This window comes from Neofelis nebulosa, chromosome 3, assembly GCF_028018385.1.
Source record: "Neofelis nebulosa isolate mNeoNeb1 chromosome 3, mNeoNeb1.pri, whole genome shotgun sequence".
NCBI lineage: Eukaryota > Metazoa > Chordata > Mammalia > Carnivora > Felidae > Neofelis > Neofelis nebulosa.
Window position 1 is genome coordinate 29689999 of NC_080784.1, and position 27837 is coordinate 29717835.

Below are 27837 nucleotides of genomic sequence, written 5' to 3' on the forward strand. Positions count from 1 at the left end.
TAAAAATATCTTCCATTTTGGCTCTCATCATATTCATGTTTTCTTTTAAATATTTGAACATATTCAGCATATTTATAATGCTTGTTTTAGTGTGCTTACGTGTTAATTCAATTATTTCAATTATTTTATTTTTTTATGAAATGATTTTTATCCTGGTTAGGGGTCACATCTTCCTGTTTTATCCTAATGGCTGGCAATTTTGATTGGACATTGTGATTTTACCTTGTTGAATGTTGGATTTGCTTTTTTTCAAAGAAAGGAGCTTTGCTCCGTTAAACAGTTAAGTTACCTGAAGACGAGCTTTTACCTTTTGAGCCTTATTTATTTCGTTATTTATATTTTATTTTTTTAAATTTCTTTTTGGGAGAGCACAAGTGGGGGAGGGACAGAGACAGGAGGACAAAGGATCTAAAGCAGGTTCTGCACTGACATGCTGACAGCAATGAGCCCGATGTGGGGCTCGAACTCAGGAACTAAGATCATGACCTGAACCAGAGTCGGATGTTCAGCCGACTGAGCCACCTGGCTGGATGCCCTGAGCCTTTAGTTTTAAGCTTTGTTAGGGCAGGTCTTTGGAAGTCTTTACTCTGGGAATAATTTAGCACTATAATGTATGACCAGTCTGGCCTTTTTGCTGACTGCCCCAGGTGATCAACAGGAATCTCTGCTGTGACTTTTCAGAACTTTAGTGCCTCTTCCCAGTATGGTAAGCACTAGGAATTGTTCATCTGATGATTCCCTGGTTGTTCTTTGTTCAGTTTCTTTCTTACCTAGCTCCCTTTTCTCCAGAAACCACCCACAGCTTCCAGGTCCTCTGTGTCTTTGGCTCTGGACTCTGTCTCCCTGACTCAGTGCTCTGCTCTGGATTCTCCTTCCTGTTCTGTTGTCTGGAAAGTGTTCCACATAGAAAACAAGGGCAACAGTGGGGCTCCCCCCCATTGTTTCCCTTCCCTCAGAGAGCAGAGTCCTTTACTGCCTGTTGTTCAGTGTCTGAAAACTATTGTTTATCTATTTTGTCCAATTTTCTGTTTGTTCATAGAGGAAACATATGTCTGATCCCTGGTACTCCATGTTGTCCCAAAGCAAAATTTGAGATTTTTTTTTGTTATGTACATTTTTAATTTTTAAAAATTGTAAAAAGGGCAAATATAAACAGTAATGGAAAATAATATAACAAACCCCATATTCCTCCCACATAGCTTTAGCAAATCTTAATATCTGTTTTTTTTTCAAATCTCTACTAAGAAATGTTACAATAAAATACAGCTGAAGCCCCAGGTATGTCCTTTGTGATTCTCCCCTCCACAGCCCCCTGAGATAACGTCTATCATGAGTTTAGTTAGTGTTTAGCATTCTGTCATATGTTACATGTTTTCTGTTATATCTATACATTTTTTTTTTTTTTAGAGAGAGAGAGAGCGTGTGCATGTGAGTGTGCATAAGGGGGGGTGGGGCAGAGGGAGAGAATCTTAAGCAGGCTCCACATCCAGTGAAGATGTTGCACTGCACTTGTGGGCACTTGATGTCCTGACTGTGATGTCTTGACCTGAGCCAAAGTCAGACGCTTAACCATCTGAGCCACCCAGGCGCACCTGCAATGAACATTCTTAAACGTCTGGTTGTGCACATATGAGAGTTTGATACATTTATGAGAAAAACTTGCAGGTAACAGTGTTTGTACATCTTCAGCTAAGAGGATTTTACTAATTTAACATTCACCAGTATATGAACGGTCCCACTGGTAGATATCTTTCTTTATTTGATATTGTGAGGCTTGAATTATTGCCAGTCATGTATTTATGAAATTGTATTGATGAATTTGCATCTGATTTTGAGTGAGTTTTTGTGTCTTCACATTATTTACTTGGATTTATTGGCCATTTGGATTTTCTTTTGGGAATTGCCTGTTCATATATTTCATTTTCTTTATTTTACTGTATTATCTTTTTCTTAGGGACTTTTCGAGGAATTTTTAAGATTTTCTGGCTATTCATTATCAGTTATTTGTATTATAGATATCTTCTACCATATGTGGTTTGTGTTTTAATTTTTTTGAATGCAGAAGTTAAAATTTTAATGTATTTAATTTATACTATTTTTCCCCCTTTAGCATGAGTCTGTCTTTTGGAGATGTGGTAGGTTTTGACATGGAATGGCCACCAGTATACACTCCAGGGAAGCAGGGCAGAGTTGCACTGATTCAGTTATGTGTGTCAGAGAGCAAATGTTACTTGTTTCATATTTCTTCTATGGCAGGTTGGTATCTCTTTTCTTTGTTTCGTTTTTTAACTTTTTAAACTTTATATTTTTTAATATAAACTTTGTATTTTTTAAACTTTATATGGTTGATAGTTGTATTATGTCAACTTTATCCCTATAAAATTAAGCTTTTGAATTAGCTGCTGCTTCTTTCATTGCTTCATATTCATTCATTCATTTACTCCTTTACTTCTTTAAATATTTATTTTTGTTTTTTTAAATTTATTTATTTAAAAAAAAATTTTTTTTTTAACGTTTATTTATTTTTGAGACCGAGAGAGACAGAGCATGAACGGGGGAGGGTCAGAGAGAGGGGGACACAGAATCTGAAGCAGGCTCCAGGCTCTCGGCTCTCAGCTGTCAGCACAGAGCCCAATGCGGGGCTCAAACTCATGAACTGTGAGATCATGACCTGAGCCGAAGGTGGACGCCTAACTGACCGAGCCACCCAGGCACTCCTATTTTATTTTCTTAACTAGGTTCCACTCCCAGCATGGAGCTCCAATGTGGAGCCTGATGCAGGGCTTGAACTCATGACCATGAGATCATGACCTGAGCTGAAATCAAAAGTTGGAAGCTTAACTGACTGAACCACCCAGGCAGTCACCCCTTTTAATTAATTAATTATTATTATTTTCTTGTTTATTTTTATTTTATCATTTACTTTTATTTTTATTTTTTAACTTGAAATTTATTGAAGTATTCATTTTCCACCTGTCTCATTCATATCCCTATTTTTTTTTTTTTTAAAGATTTATTTTGAGAGAGAGCACAAGCAGGGGAGGGGCGGGGGGGGGGGGGGGGAGGAGAGAATCCCGAACAGGCTCTGTGCTATCAGTACATGAGAAACATGAGATCATGATCTGAGCCCAGATCAAGAGTCAGGTGCTTAGCCGACTGAGCAACCCAGACACCCCTCATATCCCTCTTTTATTTAATGTTTACAACATTCCCATCAGGCATTGATAGTATTCCTGTTTTAAATAATGGAGAACTGAAATTTAGAGAGGCTAAATGATCTGGAATATACTGTTAGTGTTAGCAGAGGAAACATTCAAACCAGTTGTTTTTGTTATTTGTCAGGACTTTGCTTTAGGTAAGAAAGGAAATACTCCAGATGGATGTGCTTCTGAATTTAAGCTTAACATAAATATAAATTTAAATATAAACATAGAGTGTGTAAGAAGTAGGAAAGAAATCAATAATACTTGAAAGGACCTATGGAAATAATAATAAAATGTTACAGTTTTTCCTCAGGGATTAAAAATGTTGCTTGAAAATGAAGCAATTAAAAAAGCAGGTGTAGGAATCCAAGGAGATCAGTGGAAACTTCTAAAGGACTTTGACATCAAATTGAAGAGTTTTGTGGAGCTGACAGATGTTGCTAATGACAAGGTAAGCATAAGGCATGCACTTTTGATGAGCCTGGGTGTTAAGTGTTGATTCACCATATTATACCCCTGAAACTAATATTACACTGTATGTTAACTGGAATTTAAATAAAAAAATGGGTAGATGTAATACATATATTATTTTCATAAAGAAGATAAATTTGTGTTTCACAAAATGTCCTGTCTATCTGAATGTTAGATATTTTGAAAAAAATAATTTAAGCCGTATGTTAGTATAACAGTAAAGAAGTCACAAATGAGTATTCCATAATGAAAACCTTTAGTTCTAACCCGTTACCTTAGCAAAGTTGCTTTAAGCTGATTCCACCCCCGCCCCCCCTCCCGCATTTAGTACTCTTTGACTTTGTTTCATAGATTTGCAAATTTAAGTATTGTAAGTTTTTCTCATTGATCCATTTATACCAATAATTTTTTTTAAGGGAAAGCATAATGTAGCTCTTGTGGAATGATGCTTAGTGGAAGTTTGGCCATCAATTCCATCACTCTTATTTAACTTATTTTATTAATGTAGTCATTAGGTTGAATTCTCATGTTTGGCCAAGTATTCATTGGACTAGGTGTAGAAAGCCTACCAACCTATCTAACTTTTTTCCATTATAGTCCAAGAATTTTAATACCTACATTAGGGAAATTCCAGAGTTAAATTCATATAATATGGACTGCAGATGAGGTTTTTAATGATGGTAAGTTTATCAAGGACTATCTCTGCTAAATATACTATATATATATATAATATATATATACTATATATAAATATACTGTATATTTTAGTATAATATTTTCAATTTTATTTGTGACTTTGTCAGTTGATGGTATCTAGGAGTACCTGAAAATGGAAATATATTTTTGCAGTGTTGATCTTTCATTACTTCTAGCTGAAATGTAAAGAGACCTGGAGCCTCAATGGTTTGGTTAAACACCTCTTCGGCAAACAGCTTCTGAAAGACAGGTCTATCTGCTGTAGCAACTGGAGTGATTTTCCTCTGACTGAAGATCAGAAACTGTATGCAGCCACTGATGCGTATGTATGTACCAAAGTTCTTTAGACTATGATGTATTTTTTAAACTTTATAACAAATCACTGTAGAAAAATTTTGTTGTAACAGTTGCACAAACTCAAATATTTTATTTTATTTTATTTTTTAATTTTTTTAACATTTATTTATTTTTGAGAGAGTGAGACAGAGCACGAGCAGGGGAGGGGCAGAGAGAGAGGGGGGACATAGATTCTGAAGTGGGCTCCCGGCTCTGAGATGTCAGCACAGAGCCTGATGCAGGGCTCAAACTCACGGACCGCGAGGGGCGCCTGGGTGGCTCAGTCGGTTAAGCGGCCGACTTCGGCTCAGATCATGATCTCGCAGTCCGTGGGTTCGAGCCCCGTGTTGGGTTCTGTGCTGACAGCTCAGAGCCTGGAGCCTGTTTCAGATTCTGTATCTTCCTCTGTCTCTGACCCTCCCCTGTTCATGCTCTCTCTCTCTCTCTCTCTCTCTCTGTCTCAAAAATAAATAAATGTTAAAAAAAAAAAAATTTTTTTTTTAAATAAAAAAAAAAAAAACTCACGGACCGCGAGATCATGACCTGAGCTGAAGTTGGACGCTTCAACGACTGAGCCGCCCAGGTGGCCCGCAACTCAAATATTTTAAATCAGGTTGGCATTAATTGTCATGAAGCCAAAATAATGTCCAGTTTGTATGTAAAAAATGTAATCTCTCTGAAAACATGGAATAGTAATAAGCCCAGGCTGAGTAAACAACAAATGGTATTGATGATGTATTTGATTTATAAGCAGCTTCAGAATAAAAATAATTATAGTTTCTATGCTGAAACTGGCCTTATTTCTTATATTTATATTTAAAACATGCTAAAAATTTAAGAAAATTGCCTCCAAATTTAGTTTTCCACTGCTGTCAGATGTATTTTCATATTTACATATTTGTACATCATGAAATTTGGACTTATCTTTATAGCATTATTTGTTTTTTGTTTTTGTTTTTTCAAGAAATATATCTTATGTCACAGTGGATTTCTTATTCCCTAATTTATACATTTATTTGTAGATGAATATATTGTTGTTTTCCTTTTTGCATCCGTTTTTAGGCATGGAGCCACCATTTTTTTATAAACAAAAAATTCAGTTTTTTTCAGGAAATAGGGTGGTAATTTTCCTTTATGTTCTGTTAATAAAGTGGGTTTTTTTTTGTTTTTTTTTTTGTTTTTTTTTGAGAGAGAGTGACTTGAGCCGAAGTCAGATGCTCAACTGGCTGAGCCACCCAGGCATTCCCCTTTATGTTCTGTTAAAAAAAAAAAAATTGTAAAACTTGAGAAATCGTGCAAGTTCTGTAGCATTTTTATTCATGATAATTCAGTGTGAGTTTGTTGTTCCTCTTAACAGTGCCTTGAGGGAGGGCTGTTCATATGTCGACATTCTCAGCTGATTTAGTGAGATATGGGGAAGTGGATATGTGTTGTCAAAGTAGATTTTTCTTACTTGTTTGTATTTTGTTGGAGTCTACTTATAAGTTATTTGATTTGGATAACTCCTTGTAATATTGAATGCTAAAAAGTAAAAACCTTGAACGTTTATTTTAAGGCACAAGTCACTTGCTTTCTTTGTTCTCATAATCAGTAAGGTGATTTAATGAAGGCATAGATCTTTGTGTAACATAGTAAGTTGAATGCAGTCTTTTGGGTGCTTTGTGAGTCACTACTTTGGATTTTTCTAAAGATGGGACATATAGCTTCATTTTTTTAAAAAAAATTTTTAACGTTTATTCATTTTTTGAGAGACAGAGAAAGACAGAGCACAAGTGGGGATGTGGCAGAGAAAGAGGGAGACAAAGAATCTGAAACAGGCTCCGGGCTCTGGGCAGTCAGCATAGAACCTGACACGGGGCTCAAACTCACGAATCATGAGATCATGACCTGAGCTGAATTCAGACACTTAACTGACTGAGCCGCCCAGGCACCTCTTTCATTTTGGTTAGTTTTAGCAAAAATAACTTCTCTGTTTTGTTTTGTTTTTGTTCTTTTTTTTTTTATAGGCTGGTCTCATCATTTATCGAAAATTAGAGAATTTAAGTGATGCTGTGCAAATGTTTGCTATAAAAAAAGGTATGTGATGATCTAAAAATAAAAGAAAATTTAAATGTGCTCTTTTGTGAGGTTTATCTCCAAAAAGTCAATATTCACACGTGTGCAATCTATTTAGTATTGTTACGGCCTCTTGAGTGTCTGAGCCATGTTGATATTAGGGTGTGAGATCTGTCTGGCCAGAGATTAGAGTTTCAGGCATTTACTACTTTGTCACATTGCACTTCATTAGGCTTCTTCAGCTGGGGCTTTGTGGCTTTGATAATATCAGTGATACAGCCAGTTATCTCCCAGGCTGGAGATGATGTACATCCTTGCTATAAATATTTGAAGTGTACCAGTTACTTCATAGTGTCCTGGTTTAAATTTCTAAATTTTCTCTAGGGTAGGATAACCACTGTTTTTCTCCAGAAAGAATGACTACTTTGTTCAACTTCAGTGCTTTTCTTAGCTGTCTTGATAGGTCAGTGATAACAGACTTACACGGATAGTGGAAGAACGTGGGCTTCCATGTCACAAAAGCCAAAGGGGAATCTGTGCCATGTGAACTTGAGATGTACATGGTTCCCCATGTTTGAAATGTAGATGATAGCTAAATATCTATCACAAGCATAGAATACTTGTGAGCACTAAGAGGGACAGAATATTCCATGCACCTATATTGATTTGTATAGAGCTGTTATTCCTGTTCTTCTTGTAGCTTCTTTGGAGATAGAAAACAGTTGTGTTTAAGATGTTAATTAAAATAGTGATTTTGTTAAATAAGCTCAAAGATATGGCATGATCTCACTTAAAATTATATTGTACCCTTTATACGTGCCATTGAGAAGGGATCCATATCCTCTGTGGTAGACCCTCCTTCTTCACCTATTAAGGTAGAAGTCTCCTTATGCTTTCTTTCTTTCCCTGGAAAGCCACTTCTAATGAATGCTTGCTGACTGTCTATAGCCAGAGGTACTGTGGCTAGAAATTATCTTGATTAACTGAGCACATGATACGTTTTTGAAGCTGATCTGGAGAATAATATAGAATTTATTTAAATCATAACAGAATTAAATGCAACAGAGGGGATTCATGGTTTTTTGAGTTTGTGGTTTGTAGAATTACTTCTAGGTTATGCTTGTAATTTTGTCCCCAATTAAAATGTTTCCAAGAGATGTGTAAGATATTCATTATTAAGTAACGTATAAATTGCCACTAGAAGTCCTGGTATCTGTGTACCTGTCATTGCAATACTGCATTCTTTGACTCTCACTTTTATTCTTTATTGTATTATATGTGTGTGTGTATTGTGACATATAAGGTGAAATACTTTGACTAGGATCCTAGTGAATTGTAATGAAGATTACTACTCTTTATTTTTTTCTCCCTCACTGGCTTCCTATTATGAAGCCAGAGTTATACCAGCCTCATTGTCCTTTAATTTCCTTGGTGTATTTATAGATGATATTTTCAAATGACCACTTTTGGTTGTAAGACGGTATTTTTTCTTCTTTTTTAAAGAATTACAGTGGATTATAACATCAGAAAACAAAAGGATATTTGCACATTGTTTCTCACTGTTAAAATAGTCATTTATCCCAGGATGGTAGCTAATAAACACTAAATGATATAGCAGGTAAAAATGCACTTATTCATTCATTAAAAATTGTTGACCACTTTATGATGCGGAGTTACAGTAGTGAATAAGACAGTTATGATCTGCTTCCTGACAGGGAGACCTACATTTCTTAGGGGCTATAGAGATGAACAAAAAAAGGCAGTTGCAGTATAGGGAGAGGAGTCTTAGGATGTGGGAAAACAAGGCACTTTGGTTAGCACCTAGGAGAGTCGTCCAATGCATATGTGGAAGTATTGCAGGGTTTCCTGCAGAGAGTGATGTTTCATGTACACCCTGAAATAGGAACAGGAGTTAGGTAGCTGAAGAGTAGAGGAAAAGTGTCACAGGCACAGGGAATAGCAGGTACAGAAAGAGATCATAGTATCTATAGGCAACTGAAACTAGTTCACTATGGTGAACTGTTGAGTATGACGAGTGAGGGATGAAGAGGAAGCAGACCAAGGGAAGCAGATAGGCCATGTTTACATTAGGAGATTACATTTCCTCCTAAGAATTAGAGTTTTAAACAGAGGAGTGACATGAATAACATTAAAAAAAAAAAGAATAACTTGGGCTGTAGAGTCGAAAATGAATTGTGGGAGGGCAAGGGCCATAGTGGGAAAACTTGTTAGGAGGCTGCAAGAGCAATCCAAGGGAGAGGGGGTGGTGGCCTGGCTTGGATGGTTGTATTGAGGATGGAGAAGGAGATAGATAAAAATACATTGAATAGAGCAGTAGAATCAGCAGAATTTGGTGTGATGATGAGAGCCATGTATCAAGGATCATTCCTGTGTTGTTGGCATGAGCAACAGGGATGAAACCCATTGAAGAGAAGGAGCAAGATTTGGAGCTGAGGAGTCAAACAGCTGATTTTAGATGTCTTAAAGGGAGGATGGCTGTGAGATAGCAGGTGTGGGTGGCCAGGCGGCACTCAGATATCCAGGCTGTATCTCAGAGGATGGTTTTAGTTAGAGATAAAGAATTGAGAATTAAAGGGGCCCCTGGGGGTGGCTCAGTCGGTTGAGCATCTGACTTTGGCTCAGGTCATGATCTCACGGTTCATGAGTTCGAGCCCCACAGAGTTGGGCTCTGTGCTGACAGCTCAGAGCCTGGAACCTGCTCCAGATTCTGTGTCCCCCTCTCTCTCCACCCCACCCCTGCTTGTGCTCTGTCTCTCTCTTTCAAAAATGAATAAACATAAAAAAAAAAAAAGAATTGAGAGAGGACTGGGACTAAGAATTTTGAGGAACTCTTAGTATTTAATGTTTGCATGATGGGGGGTGGACAGCAAAGGAGTTGCCATAGGCAGAGAAGAAAATTAGGAGGTTTGATGTGCAGAAAGCCAAGTGAAGAGCATGTTTTAAGTAGGAGGAGCTATCTCTCAGTACGTTCTGCTGAGAGTTTGAGAAACTGAAGACTTAGAATTAATCACTAGTTTTGGCAACGTGTTAGTTGTTTGTAACCTTTTTACTCCAACAGCTTTGGTGTACTGAGTGACAAAAGAGTATTCCAGGGAGAGAGTGGTTATTTGTGCATTGTGCTACTAAAACAGAAAAGGGTCCCCAGGCTTTGGTAACAAGGAAGTGCTAAACCATAGTGTGAGCAGAATGATGTGAATGGAAATCATATGAACATGATAGAGGACTTATTAGAGCTAAGAAACATGAGAAAGCATGTGTAAACAACTTTTTTTTAGATTGGTTTGGAAAGGGGATATTCATTCATATCACATATTTGATGGGTGTTTATCATGGGTCAGGTATAGTTTCGGTTGGTGGGAAAATGCATTGAAGACAGGAGACAAGTGCTTCACTTCATTTCACAGAAATGAGGGAATGAGCCATGTGGATATCTGAGGGAAGAATGTAGCAGTCTTCGGAGGAAGAGCTGAGTGTCTGAGGGTGATTGCTTGCCTTATTTAAGGAGCAACAAGTATATGTTGTCGTTAAGCATCTGAGTTTGGCTCAGGTCCTGATCTCACAGTTTGTGAGTTCAAGTTCCACATCCCGTGAGCTCGAGCCCTGCTTCGGGTGAGCTTGTGCCCCGCTTCAGGTGAATGTGAGCCCTGCTTTGGGTAAAACACTAGCCCTGGGTGAGGCCCGCTTCTCTCTCTCTCTCTGCTCCTCATGAGATTCTCCCTCTCTCTCTTTTTGTCTCTCTGCTCCTCACTTACTTGCACCCTCTCTCTCTCTCTCTCTCTCTCTCTCTCTCAAAAAAAAAAAAAAAAAAGGACCAATGAAGATAACTGTAGCAAAATGCATAAGGGTGAGAGTGGTAGAAAGTGAGGCTAGAAAAGTGGCTTGGGCCAGATCATTTAGGTCCTTATAGGTGATGAATGCATATTTTATTAAGATAAATACAAAGTAGAATGATGGGAAACCCAAGAGGATTTGCGACAGGAGAATGATATGCTTAAATTTTAATTTAAAAGGATTTTTTTTTTCTTTCTTTCTTTCTTTTTTTTTTTTTTTTTGGCTGCTGTAAGAGGGCAAGTGATTAGGTAGGGAAGTCTATTAGGCTACTATAATAGTCCCAGCAAGAGATGACAATTAATTGTTTGGGTTAGGCTGGTAGCAGTAGAGATAGTGGGAAGTGGTAGGTTGTGTATATGTTTTGAAGGTATATATTGTGAAGGATTTGCCGATGAATTCTCTGTAAGGGGTGAATTGTAGAGACTGAGAGGACAATTAAGATATTTTGGTTGGATCAGCTGAGTGAATGGAAGGATCAGTTATGATAGGAAGGTCATAGGAAGAATGAGCTTGGGCGAGAAAAATCCAGGTTACAGTTTTGGATATGCTACATTTTAGATGCTTATTGATACCCAAGAACATTGTACTTGGAAGTGTGACTCGAGTTCAGGGGGAAGGGTGAGGTTGGAGATGTGACTTTGGGAATCATCAAGGTACAGATGGTAGTTAAAGCAGTGCAACGAGCGCCTGGGTGGCTCAGTCAGTTAAGCCTTCAACTTCAGCTCAGGTCATGATCTCACACTCTGTGAGTTCGAGCCCCGTGTCAGGCTCTGTGCTGACAACTTGGAGCCTGCTTCGGATTCTGTGTCTCCCCCTGTCTCTGCCCCTTCCCTGCTCATGCTCTGTCTCAAAAATAAATAAAAACATTAAAAAATAAATAAAGCAGTGAAACAAGATGAGATGAAATAGAGAGTGAATAGAGAGAAAGCCCAAGTATTGATGTCAGGGGCACACCCACATTTAGAGATCAGGAAGAGGAGGAGAGTGCAGCAAAGAGGACCTGAGAAGGGGCAGCAGTGAAGGACAGAGGGAAACAGGTATAGTGTTCGGAAGGCAAGTGAGGAATATGTTTGTAAGGAAGAAGAAGTTATCAGCTGTTTTAAATACCTCTGAGTATTTGGGGGAGATGTGGAACTAGACCCAACAATTGGATTTGACAGTGTGGAGACCGTGGGTAACCTTTCCCACAGCAGCTGTGCTGCATGGGTGGGGGTGAAGGCTTGGTTGGAGACAGATTAAGAGAAAATGGGAGTAGAAGGTTTGAGACAGTGCGTATGGACAACACTTTCATGGAATTTTGCTGTAAATGAGAGAAGTTCTATGAATGCAGACTCATTAGCAGATTGGGGGTGGGCAGATGAGATAGTTTTCTTTTTGCATTTTCTTAGCGTAGTGAGAGGTGAAGTTGTTCCCCGAATGAAAGGAGGGGCAAGCAGGTGTTGGAGGCTTGGAGAGAAAGAAAGAGGTATGAAATGGTCATCGTGATAGTGGGAGAGTGGGAAATGTAGAATAATTAACAGTCATTACTTCAGTGGAGATCTGTGTTAAGAATTTAAAGCAAGCTGAGTCATCATGGCTGGGTTTTATTTTCATTTATATTAAACTCTTTGAGTATAGGCATCCAGTAGGTAAAAAAAGCTGGTTTTAATTAGGGTACGAGCTTTCCTACATAAGTACCATGGAGGGAGGAAGGAGCAAAAGAGGGGAGAGTCCAAACAGGGGAGTGATTACTAGAAAATGGGTAAGAAAGGAAAAAAAGACATGGTGGGGAGTGGATGTGGGAAGGATAGGTGTGTAAGGAAAATTTCGTTCTGAAAGTGTGAAAGAACAATTATATTGAGGAAGGCATTTTAGAAAGAAAGCCAGCATGCTGGTGTTTGGAGGGTGGAATGCTTACAATTAAAGTTTGGAAGTAGTGACTTTATTGGCAATTATAAGGTCAAATGACTATAGGAATAGGTGACTGAGGTCAGCTGAGGAAAAGATTGTTGGAAACGGAAGGATCAAAGCACTGAGAAGGCCACCCTTTTAGGCGGAGCATCTGTGAGTGGTAAAATCACTAGGAATGACCACAGGAGTCGTAGTAAAGGGAAAGACAGTGAGCCAGGCAGTAAAACCTTCAGTGAATGAAAGGTTGTGATTTTGAGGTTACAAAGTGCAGCAAGCAGGACTAGCAGATGGTGTAATCCCATGTCACATGCCTCAGAGGAGCTGGACTTTTGAAGCACAAGAGAAGACGGTGAGGAAGTGTAAGAAATTCTAAGCAGGGGAAGGGCTTGGAAAGGAGGGCAGGTGTGGTGTGGATGGGGAACGATGCACCAGACAGAATGAAGCTGAGGGTTTGGAAGATGATTGCTGATTGGAAAGGCTTGTATTTTATTTTGGTCCTAATAACTAGGGAAGTGAGGAATGGCTGTTGGCTAAGGTTATGTTTACCAAACTATTTTTCGTAAGTAACAGCCCAAGTGATGTTATGCTGATTTCCGATCTTGCAATAATGTAGATGGGTTCAGATTCTCATTTCCACCGTCTTCTGATTAGGTTGATAACCACTGGTTGTAATATGTATGAATACAGATCATTTGAAATTTATTTAAAATTTTAGTAAAAGTTTGAAAGGGACGTAAAGTGACTAAGGTGATGTGGAGATAGGATAAGGAAATCCTTTTGTTGGAACTCACTTACAGAAAGAAAAGGAAAATGTGAGCCCTGCTTTGTGGTTTGAAGAGTGACGTTGATTGTTTTTTTCCAGAGGAAGAAATGCTATCTAGTGATGTGAAGAAACAACTGATTTCAGTATCTGAGGATATGATGGATCTGGCTAAGCGTCTTCCTGACACTTTGAAAAAATTGGAAGATCCACAGAGGTTAAATATTACCTGTTTTTACCAATTGTGTTTGTTCTTACTGTACATTCCTATTTATAAAGAATTACTTTTCATTAAGGTAGAGTCATAGCAATTTGCTTGATTCATAGAAATATACACGGACTGATGTGTAAATTTGAGAAATACCTTTCCAGTTGTTACATTGCAGATCAAAAGCTTAAGGCTTTTCTGTCTGCTCTGTAGGATGTTTTATGAAACAAAGTAAAATAAAATTCCGAAGTTCACAGAAAGGAAAATATTTTAGATTCGATATTGTCTTTTTCTTTTGTTTATGGGCATCTCTCATTTAATTATATTTACAGTTTGGTCACCTAAAATGTATAAATAAAAACACTTTTTATATTTAGTAGCTTCATTTTTCTGGTTTTTTTTATCTGATTATTAAATAGGAATTCTACCTAATCAGGACACTGTTAGAACAAGAGGCATTCAGATTTTAAATGTAATTTTATAGCTAAAGCCCTAGATAATTTGAGATATTTGGATTAATAGAGGTTGGATTACTGGTGCCTTGTAGCTGACTCTTTCAGGGACTAGGCCTTGCGGGAGCCTTAATTGCTGAATGACTCCTCTAAAATCAGGAATACTCTTGAACATGGAATGATTACAATGTAGTAATAAAATATTGAGGCAAAAATACTTTGTAGGAATGTCAGCAGTTTGTTGAAATAGAATTCTGATTTTGACAAAATGCAATGTTCATGTATTTTTGGGGGATGAGATTTGTGATATATGTTGACTGTGATATTTCAAAATATGATACAGAGAATCAGATCTTTTTCAAAGTCCTTTTTCCCCCTAGTTTGTTTTAGTGGTTTTTATGTAACTGAGAATTTCTGAAAGACTGACTGTCAAATGGGGACAGGTACCAGTAGAGCCATTTCATATTCAATTTTACATTTTTCCCTCCATGAAAGAAAAATAATCACTGTTTACATGGTATTTACACGTATTCCAGATTTTTGTTCCAGCAGTTAGACTGCCTATTAAATGTAGATTATGTCTCATTAATGCTTTGCTTTGTAATAACAAAGCTATATAAGTGTTCTTAAAACTTGAGAATAGGAAATACTGGATTCATCTTTAGTAAAGAAAGATCTTGTCAAGTTTCAGTGTCAAACAAGGACTAGTTAAATTTCTTATTTCAGGTTCTTTGTGAGAAGTCTGCATAATACCTAACTTACCAAATTACACATTAGAACCAAGGGGGAGCAAAAAAGTCCTCTGAATGCGAAAATACATGCCCTAAGCATGAATTCAAACTCACTGAAGTACATAGTGGATGAAACCCATTCAGAACCTATTTGCTTTTTGTTTATAGATACAGTTTGATAAGCTTGGATATCCAGTTAAAGTGAAAACCAGGCATGGATAAGGAAGGGTGTGCACATGACCACACCTGGAAGTTAAAGGTGGCAATCTGTGAAAGAGTGGAAAAAACTATAAAAATTAGAAGTGAGAACTTTAAAAGTAGAGTCAATTGAGGTGTGTTAGAGAAGGGGATAGTTTTATGCTTCAGTGAACCTGGAAGGTATTGGATTGTACAATACTTCTTAGCTGTTGATTTAAATTCATTATACATCTCTTGTGTTGCTGTCCTGTCCTTGGCATTCTTTTGGGTGCTGATGCTTTCTGTAGGCTACTAATATGCATAATAACAATTCCAAGAGAGAAGGAAAAGTATATTATGCCTTACTGAAGAAGATAGCCTTTGATATTTGTTAAATAGTTACCTCACGTGAGGCATGTCATCCTCTGATGTTAGCACAGAATAAATAAGCTCTTACAGTCTTGTCAATCTGTATGTCACTGTTGCTGTATTTGTATGTTACAACATTACCATGCATTTAACAATGTAATGATGTCACATATCTGTTTCTCCTAAACTATTAATGTGTGGTTCTTATATTTGAATACCTAAGTATAATGCTAACTGTTCTCCATAAGATTTGAACAATTTTAGAATGTTAGAATTAGTGAGTTTTTAGGTTTTGAATTTAATTTTGATTTTGTTTGTATTGATGTAGATTTGTCAACTTAAGCTTGAGCCCAACTTTGGTGCTATTTTTAGCATGGGAAAAAATCATGAAACAACTCAGCATTTTTGATAGTTTATTCCCATAAATGATCAAATTTTTATTCAAATCATCAATATAAAACTTTAAAAGTCATGTCAGATGTTATTAAGTATTAATTTCAATACAGAAGAATTAGAAGAGCTAAACAAAATTGTTAACTAAATAGTAAAAATGTCTCTTTGCTTATCATGTTCTCTTTTCTCCCCCTAACTTCCACTTTTATGAAGTAACTAAAAATTGTTTTAATAAACCCTATTACCAACAGACAAGATAGTGTGTCTCATTTTACACGCTAGGGGATCCTGGGTGACTTGGTTGGTTAAGCATCCAACTTTGGCTCAGGTCATGATCTCACGGTTCGTGAGTTTGAGCCCTGTGTCGGGCTCTATGCTGACAGCTCAGAGCCTGGAGCCTACTTCGGATTTTGTGTTTCCCTCTCCTTCTCTCTGCCCCTCCTCTGCTCACACTTGCTTTCTCTCTCTCTCTCGCTCTCAAAAATAAATAAACATTAAAAAAAAATTTACACTCTAGCAGTGGTTTTCCTTTGCAGGTTTGGTTATAAATAGATGTTTAAAGTCACTTAGTTAAAATGCTATTATTAGCAACTATAATTAACGAGTTAAGAAATTCTTATCATGGGGCACCTGGATGGTTCATTTGGTTAAGTGTCCAACTCTTGGTTTCAGCTCAGGTCATGATCTCCTGGTTCATGAGTTCAAGCCCCCATCAGGTCCATGCTGGTGGTGCGGAGTCTGCTTGGGATTCTCTATCTCTCCTTCTCTCTGTCTCTCCCCTGCTCATGCTCTCTCTCAAAATAAATAAACTTAAAAAAAATTCATATATTTATTCACATACAGCCTCTCCATATTTTCTTATTTGTCCACTGATGGGAAGTTTTTTTCTTATTCCAAAGACTATATTCTAGTTTTGTGATTATTGACTATGCTAAACAGCATCATTTTTGAATTATAACATAAACACTGTTATGTGTTACAGTTGGGACTAGTAATTGATCAGCAAATTGAAAAAGTTAGTTAAAATGTAGGATCATAAAAATTTTCTTTTAATTTAACATATTAGTATATATTTGTTTCTCAGTCTTTTTATATTTATCATGGATTTTTCATTAAATATAGGACTGCTCTTTGGAGTTTCTTTTTTAACTCATGCCCGTTGTGTATCATTTGCAATTTCTAGTTTTAGTTTCTTTAAAATTAGGAGTGAAAACTTAAGACACTTGAAACAATCTGAATGCAGAGTCCTAGGAGTTTTTAAGATTTTTCCTCCAAACTTTTTTGGTTGTTTTGACTATAGTTAATCAGAACTTTTTTTATAAAAAAGAAATTTGCTGAGTCTTTCAGCATGTTCAACTTAAAACAAATTTTTTTTTGGTGGTCATGTATTATCGATTTGACTTATATTTAAATTAATTGCCACAAAAAGTGTAACTGGCATAAATAATTAGTTTGGGACTAAACGCTACTCACACTAGTAAGCCTACAAGCCAACAAGCATATTAGCATATATGCTTAGTACGTGTACAAGTTAAATACAGAAGTGTCTTACAGTACTAGAGAGTAACCCACAGCCATAAGCATATAGTGGTTATTAGGGAATGAAGAATAATTTTAATCCAATTTGTCTTTTAAGTGAAGGTCAGGCTAGAAAGCTTGTACTTACTAAAAAGCATTATGACTTGTGTTCATAGTTATTGCAGTTAAAGTTGAATTACCCTTTCTTATTTTTTTTTTAGGATTTCTACACTATTAAATGATATTTCAGAAAATCTGTATTCATTAAGGAAGACGATATTTGGTTCAACTGAGACTGAACTGAGGCCCAGTGCTAATTTTCACTTATCACCATTGGAAAATCCAACTGCTGATGGAGTACAACAGAAACAAATTAGAGAACAGGAAAGTTTTACTGAAGTTAAAGATGAGACGTGGGACACAGCACTTGATTTAATTAAACATGATGAGGAAAATGTACTTGGAAATGAAGTAAAACAAAGAGAAGATGGGCTTGAAGATGTATTAGAAGAAGACAATAAGTTGAGAGAGAACACAGAAAGAATTTGTTTGCACTCGTTGGATATTACAGAATATGAACTACAGATTTTGGAGCAGCAGGCTCAGGAAAAAGTTCTTAGTGATGTTACTTGCAAATCTCCTGAGGTACTAAAAAAAAAAAGAAAACAATTTTCATTCACTACTAGAGGTTCACTGATGTTTTTCTGTAAAAGGGCAGATAGTGAACATTTTAGGCTTTGCAGACCACACGGTTCCTGTTATAACTGTTCAGTTCTGCCAATTTAATGTGAGAGCAACTATAGACAAATGTAAACAAATGAGCTTGTTTGCATTCAAGTAAAAATTTACTAACAAAAACAAAAAGTGAGCTGAATTTGACACGTGAGCTCTAGTTTGCTGCTTTGACTGAGTCTAATAAGCAGCAACTTACGGTCTTACAATGAAAAGATTTTAAAGTGTCAGTACACATTCATTGTACTTTGCTATTTTAGCATTTCTCCTGATTTTTATATAATAGATAACTCTGGGTTTTTTTGTTTTTTGTGTTTTTTTTTTTTTTTTGTGGAATTCCTATATATCTACTAGTGTTTACTCTTCCAAATTTGCTTTGGAAGTAGTTTTATTTCCTCATACAGATTTTCTTTACTTGCTGTTGTAAGAGGGTTTCTAACAAACTGATATTTTTGCCTGACACTACCCTTTCCTGGCATCCAGAGAGTCTTGACCTGTTTTTTTCTTAATAGATTGTTAAACTTCTATATTCTCTGTCAATTTCATGTTTAGATTTCTTATTATGTTCTGATTTTATTAGTTTAATTTGTGAGGTAATGTTTTTCTCCTGGCTAAGTTAAGGATATTTTTTGAAATAATGAGGTTGTATTAGAAAAATCTTTGTGTTTCTTTTATTGTAAAGACAAACCATAAAAACAGACATCATATAGCCTATACTTTTGTCTCATTTGTTTTTCCTTAGTTTAGAAAATTACCTATGATGTCCATATTTGGTAGAATTTTATACATTTTATTTTGCAATAATGAAGTTTTACGTTTTTATTATTTATTTATTTATTTATTTTTTAATTTTTTTTTTTTTTAACGTTTATTTATTTTTGAGACAGAGACAGAGCAGGAACAGGGGAGGGTCAGAGAGAGAGGGAGACACAGAATCTGAAACAGGCTCCAGGCTCTGAGCAGTCAGCACAGAGCCCGACGTGGGGCTCAAACTCACATACCGTGAGATCGTGACCTGAGCCGAAGTCGGACGCTTAACCGACTGAGCCACCCAGGCGCCCCAAGTTTTACGTTTTTAAAATTAAATTTGAAAGTCGTATAATAAGGTTATTTCCCTTTTCAGTTTTCTAATGGCAATCAAAATCTTAGTATTTGAGAAATTCTCTGTTTGGTAACTATATTAGTAATCACTTCTACCTACATATTAATGTGTTTTATTTTAAAATGATTTTCAGGGGACACCTGGGTGGCTCAGTTGGTTAAGTGTTCAACTCTTGATTTCAGCACAGGTTGTGATCTCATGGTTGTGAGATCAAACCTGGCGTGAGACTCTGCACTGGGCATGGAGTCTGCTTAAGATTCTCTCTCTTCCTCTCCCTCTGTCCCTGCCCTTTTCATGTGCATGCACGTGCTTGCTGTCTCTCTCAAAAAAAAAAAAAAAAAAAAAAAAAAAAAAAAAAAAAAAAAATTTAAAAAAGTAAAAAAAGATTTTCAAGCTATTCTCACCCCAACCACTTGTAAAACATATTCCCCTTTTAGGAAATATATTTTGCTAATGGCTACATCAACCTTTAACCTTTTGGAAATTTCTTATTAGGTATACATTTTAAGATGATAGGTTTCATAAAATGATATAGAATGATCAAAATTTAATGATCTCACTGCCATCTTTTACCCCAATTATTGCCATTCTTATTGTGTAATAACCATTAGCAATTTTTTTCTTTATTCATTAAAGACCCTATTTAAAAGGGTAAAATAATAGTAAAAGAATTTTTTTCTCTTTCTATAAAACTTACTTTAAAATCCTTTTTGAAGGCTTAATTTTTGCAGGTTAATTATGGCTAGACTTCCTTTTCCTACTTTCAATTTAAAGATTGGACTTTTTTTGGGTCCTACATTTTTTTTTGTGCAGGTTCCCATGCTGTTGGACCCTTGCTTCCTGGGGATTGCCAAGTTGTAAAGTTTCCTCATATCTGAACCTTTGCAGTATCTGAATAAATAACATATCTGATACTGTTTTTCAAATATGTAGGTACTGTTTGTAAAAGTGATCAATCTAAAGGTATTATTACAGTCATAGCAGCTTTTTTGTGAGCTCCTAAAATCAGTAGATATAAAAGAACACCTGTTGTTCCTGGAATAGAATAGAATGGAATGGAATGGAATATAATAGAATTTTTCAACATTGTAAGGTTCTTGTACTCAAGTCGGGAAACACAGTTTGATATTGTTTAACCATTGTCGAACTTGTCACTTTGTACTCACTTTTAGCTTGTGGGGGGTTTTATTTCAAGTCAGTCTGTCTGTCTTGTCTATCTTTCCAGTTATATTTCCTTCATTCTCCTTTTCTTTGGTTCTTTGTTTCTTTGCATCTATTTATTCCTCCCTTTTTCTCTTCTTCCTTACCACCCTCTCTCCCTTTCTATCTGTGTGTCATATAAACATATAAATATGTATTATAAATTTATCTACTGGAGAAGAAGAGAAAGTTGTCTAAAGATATCTCATGTATAGTAACTTTATTTTGTAGAAAACAGGGTATTGAGTCAATTACATTGGAAAATTAATGTTTGAAATACTATTTTTTTTAAAGGATTTATTTTCCAAGGATAATGAAGAGGATCTATCTTATGTAATTGAAAGTGATGAAGATTTAGAACTAGAGATGATTAAGGTATGTTTGAAATTATGGAAATTTGCTTCCAGTTCCTTAAAAAGGGAATTTAATTAAGTAAAATATAACCTAATTCTAAATGTCCTCCCATAGTGTGATTACTGTCAATTACATAATCATTAGATTTTGTTTTTGTTGTTTTTTTTTTTAATTTTTTTTAACATTTATTTATTTATTATTGAGAGACAGAGAGATAGCGTGAGCGGGGAAGGGGCAGAGAGAGAGGGAGACACAGAATCGGAGGCAGGTTCCAGGCTCTGAGCTGTCAGCACAGAGCCTGATGCGGGGCTCGAACTCACGGATCACAAGATCATGACCTGAGCTGAAGTCAGACATGTAACCGACTGAGCCACCCAGGCGCCCCTAGATTTTGTTTTCCATTTCATATTTCTTTACATCTTTATAATGTTTTAGTAGTATGCTAATTTTTACATATTAGAAAACATATTTCTCCCAGGTCACTTCTTTTAAATCTTTTCCTGGAAAATGGGTAGCAGTTTCGCCCTCTGCTATTGAAATAGGTTTCTTTTTCTTCCCATCTATGTGTATCCCCTTTGATTTGGAAGTTCTGTTGTTATACATTCAGTATTGTTCTTCACTTGCTTTGAAAAAGTCTTATTTACTATGGATATAGTTATTATATATAATTTTGTAATGTTTTAAGTTGTTTCATCTACCCCTATCTTATTATCACAGTTGAAAATACTATTTTATAAGTCTGTTTTCCATCACTTCACCCAACCTCCAGTTTCTTTGTCAGGTATGAACTAGGGATGGACAAGAAGAAAGCAAAGCTTAAATTTATCCAAATTAATTGAAAATGAAGAAAAACACACAAGTTCATCATAATGTGTACCTTTTATTCCTCATCTTTAGGTTGATGTGATTTTTTTTCTTTTTAATGAAATGAGTTTAGGGTCCTGATTCTTTAGTTTTGAGCCAGAGTACTGGGTAGTGACTGGGAATGTGGATTCTGAATTAATTAATTAGTTAATTTAATTTTTTTTGGATTCTGAATTTAGATGTGGGTTCGAATCCCAGCTTCTCCATTTATTTGCTGTGTGACTTTGGGCAAGTTTCTTAGTCTTTTTGGTACTCAGTTAACAGCTGTAACTATTATTTAAGGTGTCATTTGTGAAGAGCTTAGTACAGAGCCTGACATTTCTTAAGTGTTTAATAAATATTAGCTAATAGCAATAATAGAATGTAAATACTAAATCATACTCCTTTATTGATTAACCATTTCTCTGTAGAATGCTGTTCAAGTAGTGCATTTGGAGGACACTTGCAGACTTCCACAATCTTACATTGTATATTGAACCTCTTAGAAGGCAATCTGGATGCACATATGAGAGAACTTTATTTTCAGAATGCTTTTCTAAGTGTATTTGTTGACTTGAATGAAGAATCGGGAACAGAATCACTTTTTCTTTTCCAGGCCTGAAATGAATACACTTTTAAAAAAGCTATTAAACGGGGCGCCTGGATGGTTCAGTCGGTTAAGCGGCCGACTTCGGCTCAGGTCATGATCTCGCAGTCCGTGAGTTCGAGCCCCGCATTGGGCTCTGTGCTGACAGCTCAGAGCCTGGAGCCTGTTTCGGATTCTGTGTCTCCCTCTCTCTGACCCTACCCCGTTCATGCTCTGTCTCTCTCTGTCTCAAAAATAAGTAAACGTTAAAAAAAAAAAAATTTAAAAAAAAGCTATTAAAGTCAAATATATTAAGTGGACGGTTTAATAAAAAGAGAAAATGAGAACTGTGGTTTAACAATTCTTCCTGTCACTTCTCAGTAAAAAACAAACAAACAAAAAACAACAAAAAAACCCCATATAGATGAAACAATTTTGAAATCTCCTACATTCTTTAAATAGATAATCTACATTTAGGGGAGAAAATCCAATATTGTCAAGCCAAAATAAAGCATAGCTTTATTTCACATTTGTAATATTCCTTTCCTAAAATTATTACAATATTTTATTGTTGTTTTCACAATTCACATAAACACATTCACATAATTCACAAAAAATACATTTATTATTTGTTTATTGTTTAAATGTTATGCTGACACATGATATGGAGAAACTCATAAAATAATAGTCAAACCTGCATTTACCTCTTGGCAATTGAAAACATTGAAATATGATAAAGGAAAAAAAAGTTTAAAGTTTTTTTTAAACTTCATTTATTTATTTTGAGAGAGAGAGAGGGAGAGAGAATCCCAAGTATGAAGCCTGGGATCCCACAAACCGTGAGATCATGACCAGGGCCGAAATCAAGAGTTGTTTGCTTAACCAACTGAGCCGCCCAGGCGCCCCAAGAAGAAAAGTTAAAAAAAAAATTTTTTTTTAATGTTTATTTATTTTTGAGACAGAGACAGAGCATGAATGGGGGAGGGTCAGAGAGAGGGAGACACAGGATCTGAAGCGGGCTCCAGGCTCTGAGCTGTCAGCACAGAGCCCGGAGTGGGGCTCAAACTCCCGGACCGTGAGATCATGACCTGAGCCAAAGTTGGACGCTTAATGGACTGAGCCACCAGGCGCCCCCAAGAAGAAAAGTTTTAAATTCAAATTTTATTCAAATTTTGGTAACTTTCCCCATAGGCAGTTCATTATATGCTATTAATGAACCCTGTTTATGCTGGAAGTATTCCATCTTTGGCCTTGTGCCTTACAAACCACTCTTGAGTACATATTTAAACCAGAGCACACATGTTCTTTTGTGAGAGTGGTTGCACATCTGTTAGCTTTGAACAAAATTGTAGGTTCTGTTAATAATACTCCTTTTGTGTTTGGTGAAAAAGATACGACACTGTCAATGGTTTTGCTTCTAAGGTTTCTTTTAAACTTCCAGTCTTTAGAAAATCTAAATAGTGGCACGGCAGATTCAATTCATTCAAAAGGCATAAAAATGGACAGAAATCTGGATGTTCCTTTTGAAGATGATGAAGATGAGTTTGAAACTATTGAAGAAGGAGATGATGAAGGTATGCGCTGTAATATGTTTGCAGTGACTCACCTCTGGTACCTATCGCTGACTCTAATTTAGGGTCCAGTTTTTAAACACTTTGGAGCCAAGGATTTTGTGGCATATAATTAATAAGGTCCTAAAAACTTGTTATTAAGTCCCTTAGTGCTTTGGCCTTTATAAAGCATAATTCTTACTTTTAACAAAAGTGTCATAATAGAAATGTTGTGTTATTTGGCGCATATGGTGATGTGATGTGATGTGTATGTTATTTGGCGCACATTGTAATATATATATATATATTATATATTATTCAAGAAATATATTTTATATTCAAGAAATTAATAGGATATCATTAATAAGAATCCTTAATTACTTATATTAAACATTATCATTGAAGACGTAGATATAGTTTCTGTTATTCAGGAATTTATTACTTAAAGCAAGTGGCACAATGTCAGACTGCAAAACAGACTAATTTTCATACTGTGTATGCCAACTATCATAAGGAATCCATGAAATGACCTCTTGTTATTCAAGCGTTAAGTAGCAGAATTCATTATGGCAAACCATGGGGTCTTCTCGTGAAGTAGAACACTCTCTAGAGTTAGATTCATCAATGTTATAATGTAGGAAAATTAACATAAATATTGTAGGTGGAAAGTATATGAAGATGGTAAAGAAAGTGTTGTTCTGTTTGTTTTCTTGTATTAAATCAAGGCATAGTATCTTCAAATCAATTTAGTTCTCTATTTGGAATTGTTAAAGCTGAGAAGTATAATAATAAGTTTTCATTTGTTTATAGGTAAATGCTCTTGATACTTAGCTCTTGGCCACTCATGAACTGTTCAACCTGAATAGAAAATAAAAATCAGTTGAGTAAAAGTTAGTGTAACTCCATTGTGCTAGGCAGTTAAAATTTTGGCCAAAGATTTGGTGGAGTGGTAACTAAAATAAGATTTAATTTTATCTCTGGATTTTATTTGTGACCATTTAATTTCTGATTACTATTAATTGAAGGTTGGTTGTATTATGACATTTGCATTGGTATATTGCTTGCCGTGGCTGGGTCTGCATGTTAGGTTTTAGAACTGTAGCAAATTCCAAAACATTGTTTTCTTATAGTGTTGGCAAAATGTGAACCACTTTGTAGTAGAACAACACAGTTCTAATCCTTGGTATTAGGTAATAATCAAAGTGTGTAACTGGAGTCATGACTAGTATTCAGAGGGCCAAATTAGTTGGATTTAAAAGACAGGAAACAGTAATCTTTGTTACTTATCACTGTATTCTTTAAAAAAGAACATTTTTTGAGAGAGAGAGAGAGAGAGCGCGCGCGCACAGGGGAGGGGTAGAGAGTGAGGAAGAAACACAGAATCCAAAGCAGGCTCCAGGCTGTGTCAGCACAGAGCCTGATGCATGGCTCAAACTCAACTGTGAGATCATGACCTGAGCCAAAGTCAGACACCTAACTGACCGAGCCACCCACGCGCCCCTCACCAAATTCTTTAAAAGAAGCCAATGAAATAAAAATTTTTATTCCCTATCACTTGTATTTTAACGTAAATGCCATTTTACTTTTATTTTAAGACCCTTCATTACCAGGACCTAATGAAATGCAAATTAATTTCCTCAAGAAGTACTTTGGCCATTCAAGTTTTAAACCGTGAGTATAATCTCTCCTAATTAAATTGCATATTCATAATTTTTTACACAAAGGAAAAATGGCAAATAGTCCATCCGTATAATAGTAATAGCACAACTTCACTGTAGTTTATATATTCCACACTGTATTTCCTGTGATTACAAAGTTATTTTAAAATAATATTTAGGGGCGCCTGGGTGGCGCAGTCGGTTAAGCGTCCCACTTCAGCCAGGTCACGATCTCGCGGTCCGTGAGTTCGAGCCCCGCGTCAGGCTCTGGGCTGATGGCTCGGAGCCTGGAGCCTGTTTCCGGTTCTGTGTCTCCCTCTCTCTCTGCCCCTCCCCCGTTCATGCTATGTCTCTCTCTGTCCCAAAAATAAATAAAAAACGTTGAAAAAAAAAAAATAAAATAAAATAATATTTATATAAAATTCATATCTGCGAATTGTTTTTGTAAGAGAGGAAAATGGTTTTCTTTACCCTAGAGAGTTCTGTGTAGAAACTAGTTTAAATACATCAATAAATTAATCTAACTTAACACTGACTTGTTTTTCATTAAATAAATATCTGTGTGTCTGTTTTGTACATCTTACTGTCCAAAGCATGCTCATATAATAGAAATTCATAAGACAACAGTTGGAAGAACAGTGATAATCTTACCAGTTTTAATGTATTCAAATGTATTTATGTCTAAGGGGCACATTTATAAGTATTAAAAGGAGATGAATAAAAATGAGATGAAGAACAAGTAAATTAATAAGAATGTAAAAATCTAGACTGGATTTTTCCTATTCTGGGAATTTAAAATTTAACCCATGGAGACATTTCTTTCCCTTTTTCTTTGATCTTAAATGTTTTTTTTATTAAACTATGTCCTACATACAGAAGAGTGCACATGAATGTACAGATGAATGAATTTTCACAAACTAGGCACCCTGTGTAACCAGCACTCACATAAGAAAAAATAGGTCATTATCAGCACATCAGAAGATCACCTTGCCTATTGATTTTTCCCTCAGTATTTTATTTAAAAAGTTTCAAAGAGAGTGTAAAGTTGAAAGAATTTTTTTTACTATGAATACCTGTATATTCAACATTTTACTATCCTTGCTTTATCATGTATTCATCTGTCACCTCTCTATCCATTCCTTAATCTATCCAATTTTAAAAATGCATTTCAAGGTAAATTGTGGACACCATTACACATCTCCTTAAGTACTTCAGTGTATAAATCATTATAGCTATATATTTATGATTTATTTCTTTGATGTAAAATTTACATACGAGGAGATGGTCAAACCAGCCTAAGCCTTTGGTCAAATATGGAACATTAAAGTCATTCCAGTAAGTTCCCTCATTTCCCTTCTCAGGCAGTCCTTGCCCCTGGAGCATTTCTTTTATTTATTTTAAATCAATGATGATTCTATTGGATTTCTGGTATGAAACTTAGAATTTATTTTATAGTTTTGATATATGTAATGAAATTTAATGCATATACCAATTGAAACTCGTAATTGTGAAATCAGCTTGAATGGGAGCTTGATCACATGGGACTCTTTGTTTTAAAGTTCCAGGGTTTATACATTTTTTGTATTGAAGCTCAAAAATGTAGAACAAATTCTGTTGGAGGTAGCGAAAAAATTAAACAGGTTTCAACTTGTCCTTGGGCTTTTTGTTAGTAAAACAAAATAGCCTTTTGCTTTTTACCCTGCAGGGTTCAGTGGAAGGTGATTCATTCTGTACTGGAAGAAAGAAGAGATAATGTTGTTGTGATGGCAACTGGTAAGCTGTACTCCAGCAATAATGTAGTCCTCTAAAATATAAAACTTAAAGGTTTTCAAGGGTGTAATCTTTCACTGTACTCTCAAAATATAAATACAAATGCAAATGATTTAAAATTCAGAAGAGAGGGATCTGAGATTAGATGCTCACATTTATGCACGAATTAGCTGTTAGGAGGATAAGAGGATAAAATGTTAGTGGTTCATCTCAGCCAACTATGTTGTAAGAAGAAATCAAAGTACCAAGTCTTTATTTTTATTTCTATCAGTGTATTATTTTTATTTCCAGGATATGGAAAGAGTTTGTGCTTCCAGTTCCCACCTGTGTATGTAGGCAAGATTGGCCTTGTCATCTCTCCTCTTATTTCTTTGATGGAAGACCAAGTGCTCCAGCTTCAGTCAGTAATGTTTTCTTTTTCTTCCATGAAGGAAACATGTAATCTATCCTGTATGTTAAAATCTAGTTCCCAGTAACACATTTCTGTGAGTGTTGCTCTATCTTTATTAGTGATACATGACCCTTTGGTGGAAGGACTTACCTTCTTTCTTGAGTTCTCTATAATCCAAGACTACCAGACGGCCCCAGTAAAAATTTGTGTAATGGCAAACTCTAAGCCAGTTTACATCCATATCTCAAAAGTCTTTTCTCTTTTGGTTACCCTTACTCTTTAGCTTGATATGAAGTGTATACATGGAAGTGTAATTTTAAGTGACAGAAACATTTTAAACCTCTTTAACTTGAGCTTACAATCTTTTTGAAAAACCTGCCTTAACAACTTGCTTTCTCATATGGCCTTCGAAGGAATTTGTTTATTAAATCAGTGAGTTATAAAAAGAATGAAGATTGGTAAAGAGGATTGTTCATCATTGTTTCCTTATTCCTTAAGAATTAAGTTGATATTTGTAGTGTGTACATGACTCCAGAATAT

General features: G+C 35.9%; 1 protein-coding gene across 6 annotated transcripts in view; it reads left to right on the top strand.

Moving 5' to 3' along the window:
* WRN (WRN RecQ like helicase) overlaps window positions 1-27837 on the top strand; it is a 154065-nt gene that overhangs the window by 42140 nt on the left and 84088 nt on the right. For 4 of the 6 annotated variants that reach the window (XM_058720211.1, XM_058720213.1, XM_058720212.1 and 1 more), the window contains 11 exons: window positions 2111-2256; window positions 3506-3654; window positions 4547-4696; window positions 6713-6782; window positions 13366-13480; window positions 17333-17756; window positions 20440-20520; window positions 23370-23502; window positions 25074-25149; window positions 26842-26909; window positions 27198-27306. In XM_058720211.1, the coding sequence (XP_058576194.1) occupies window positions 2111-2256; window positions 3506-3654; window positions 4547-4696; window positions 6713-6782; window positions 13366-13480; window positions 17333-17756; window positions 20440-20520; window positions 23370-23502; window positions 25074-25149; window positions 26842-26909; window positions 27198-27306 (1521 nt within the window). Of the gene's footprint in view, window positions 1-2110; window positions 2257-3505; window positions 3655-4523; window positions 4697-6712; window positions 6783-13365; window positions 13481-17332; window positions 17757-20439; window positions 20521-23369; window positions 23503-25073; window positions 25150-26841; window positions 26910-27197; window positions 27307-27837 lie in introns of those variants that run through there. The other 2 variants (XM_058720215.1, XM_058720216.1) reach the window with 2 other exon arrangements.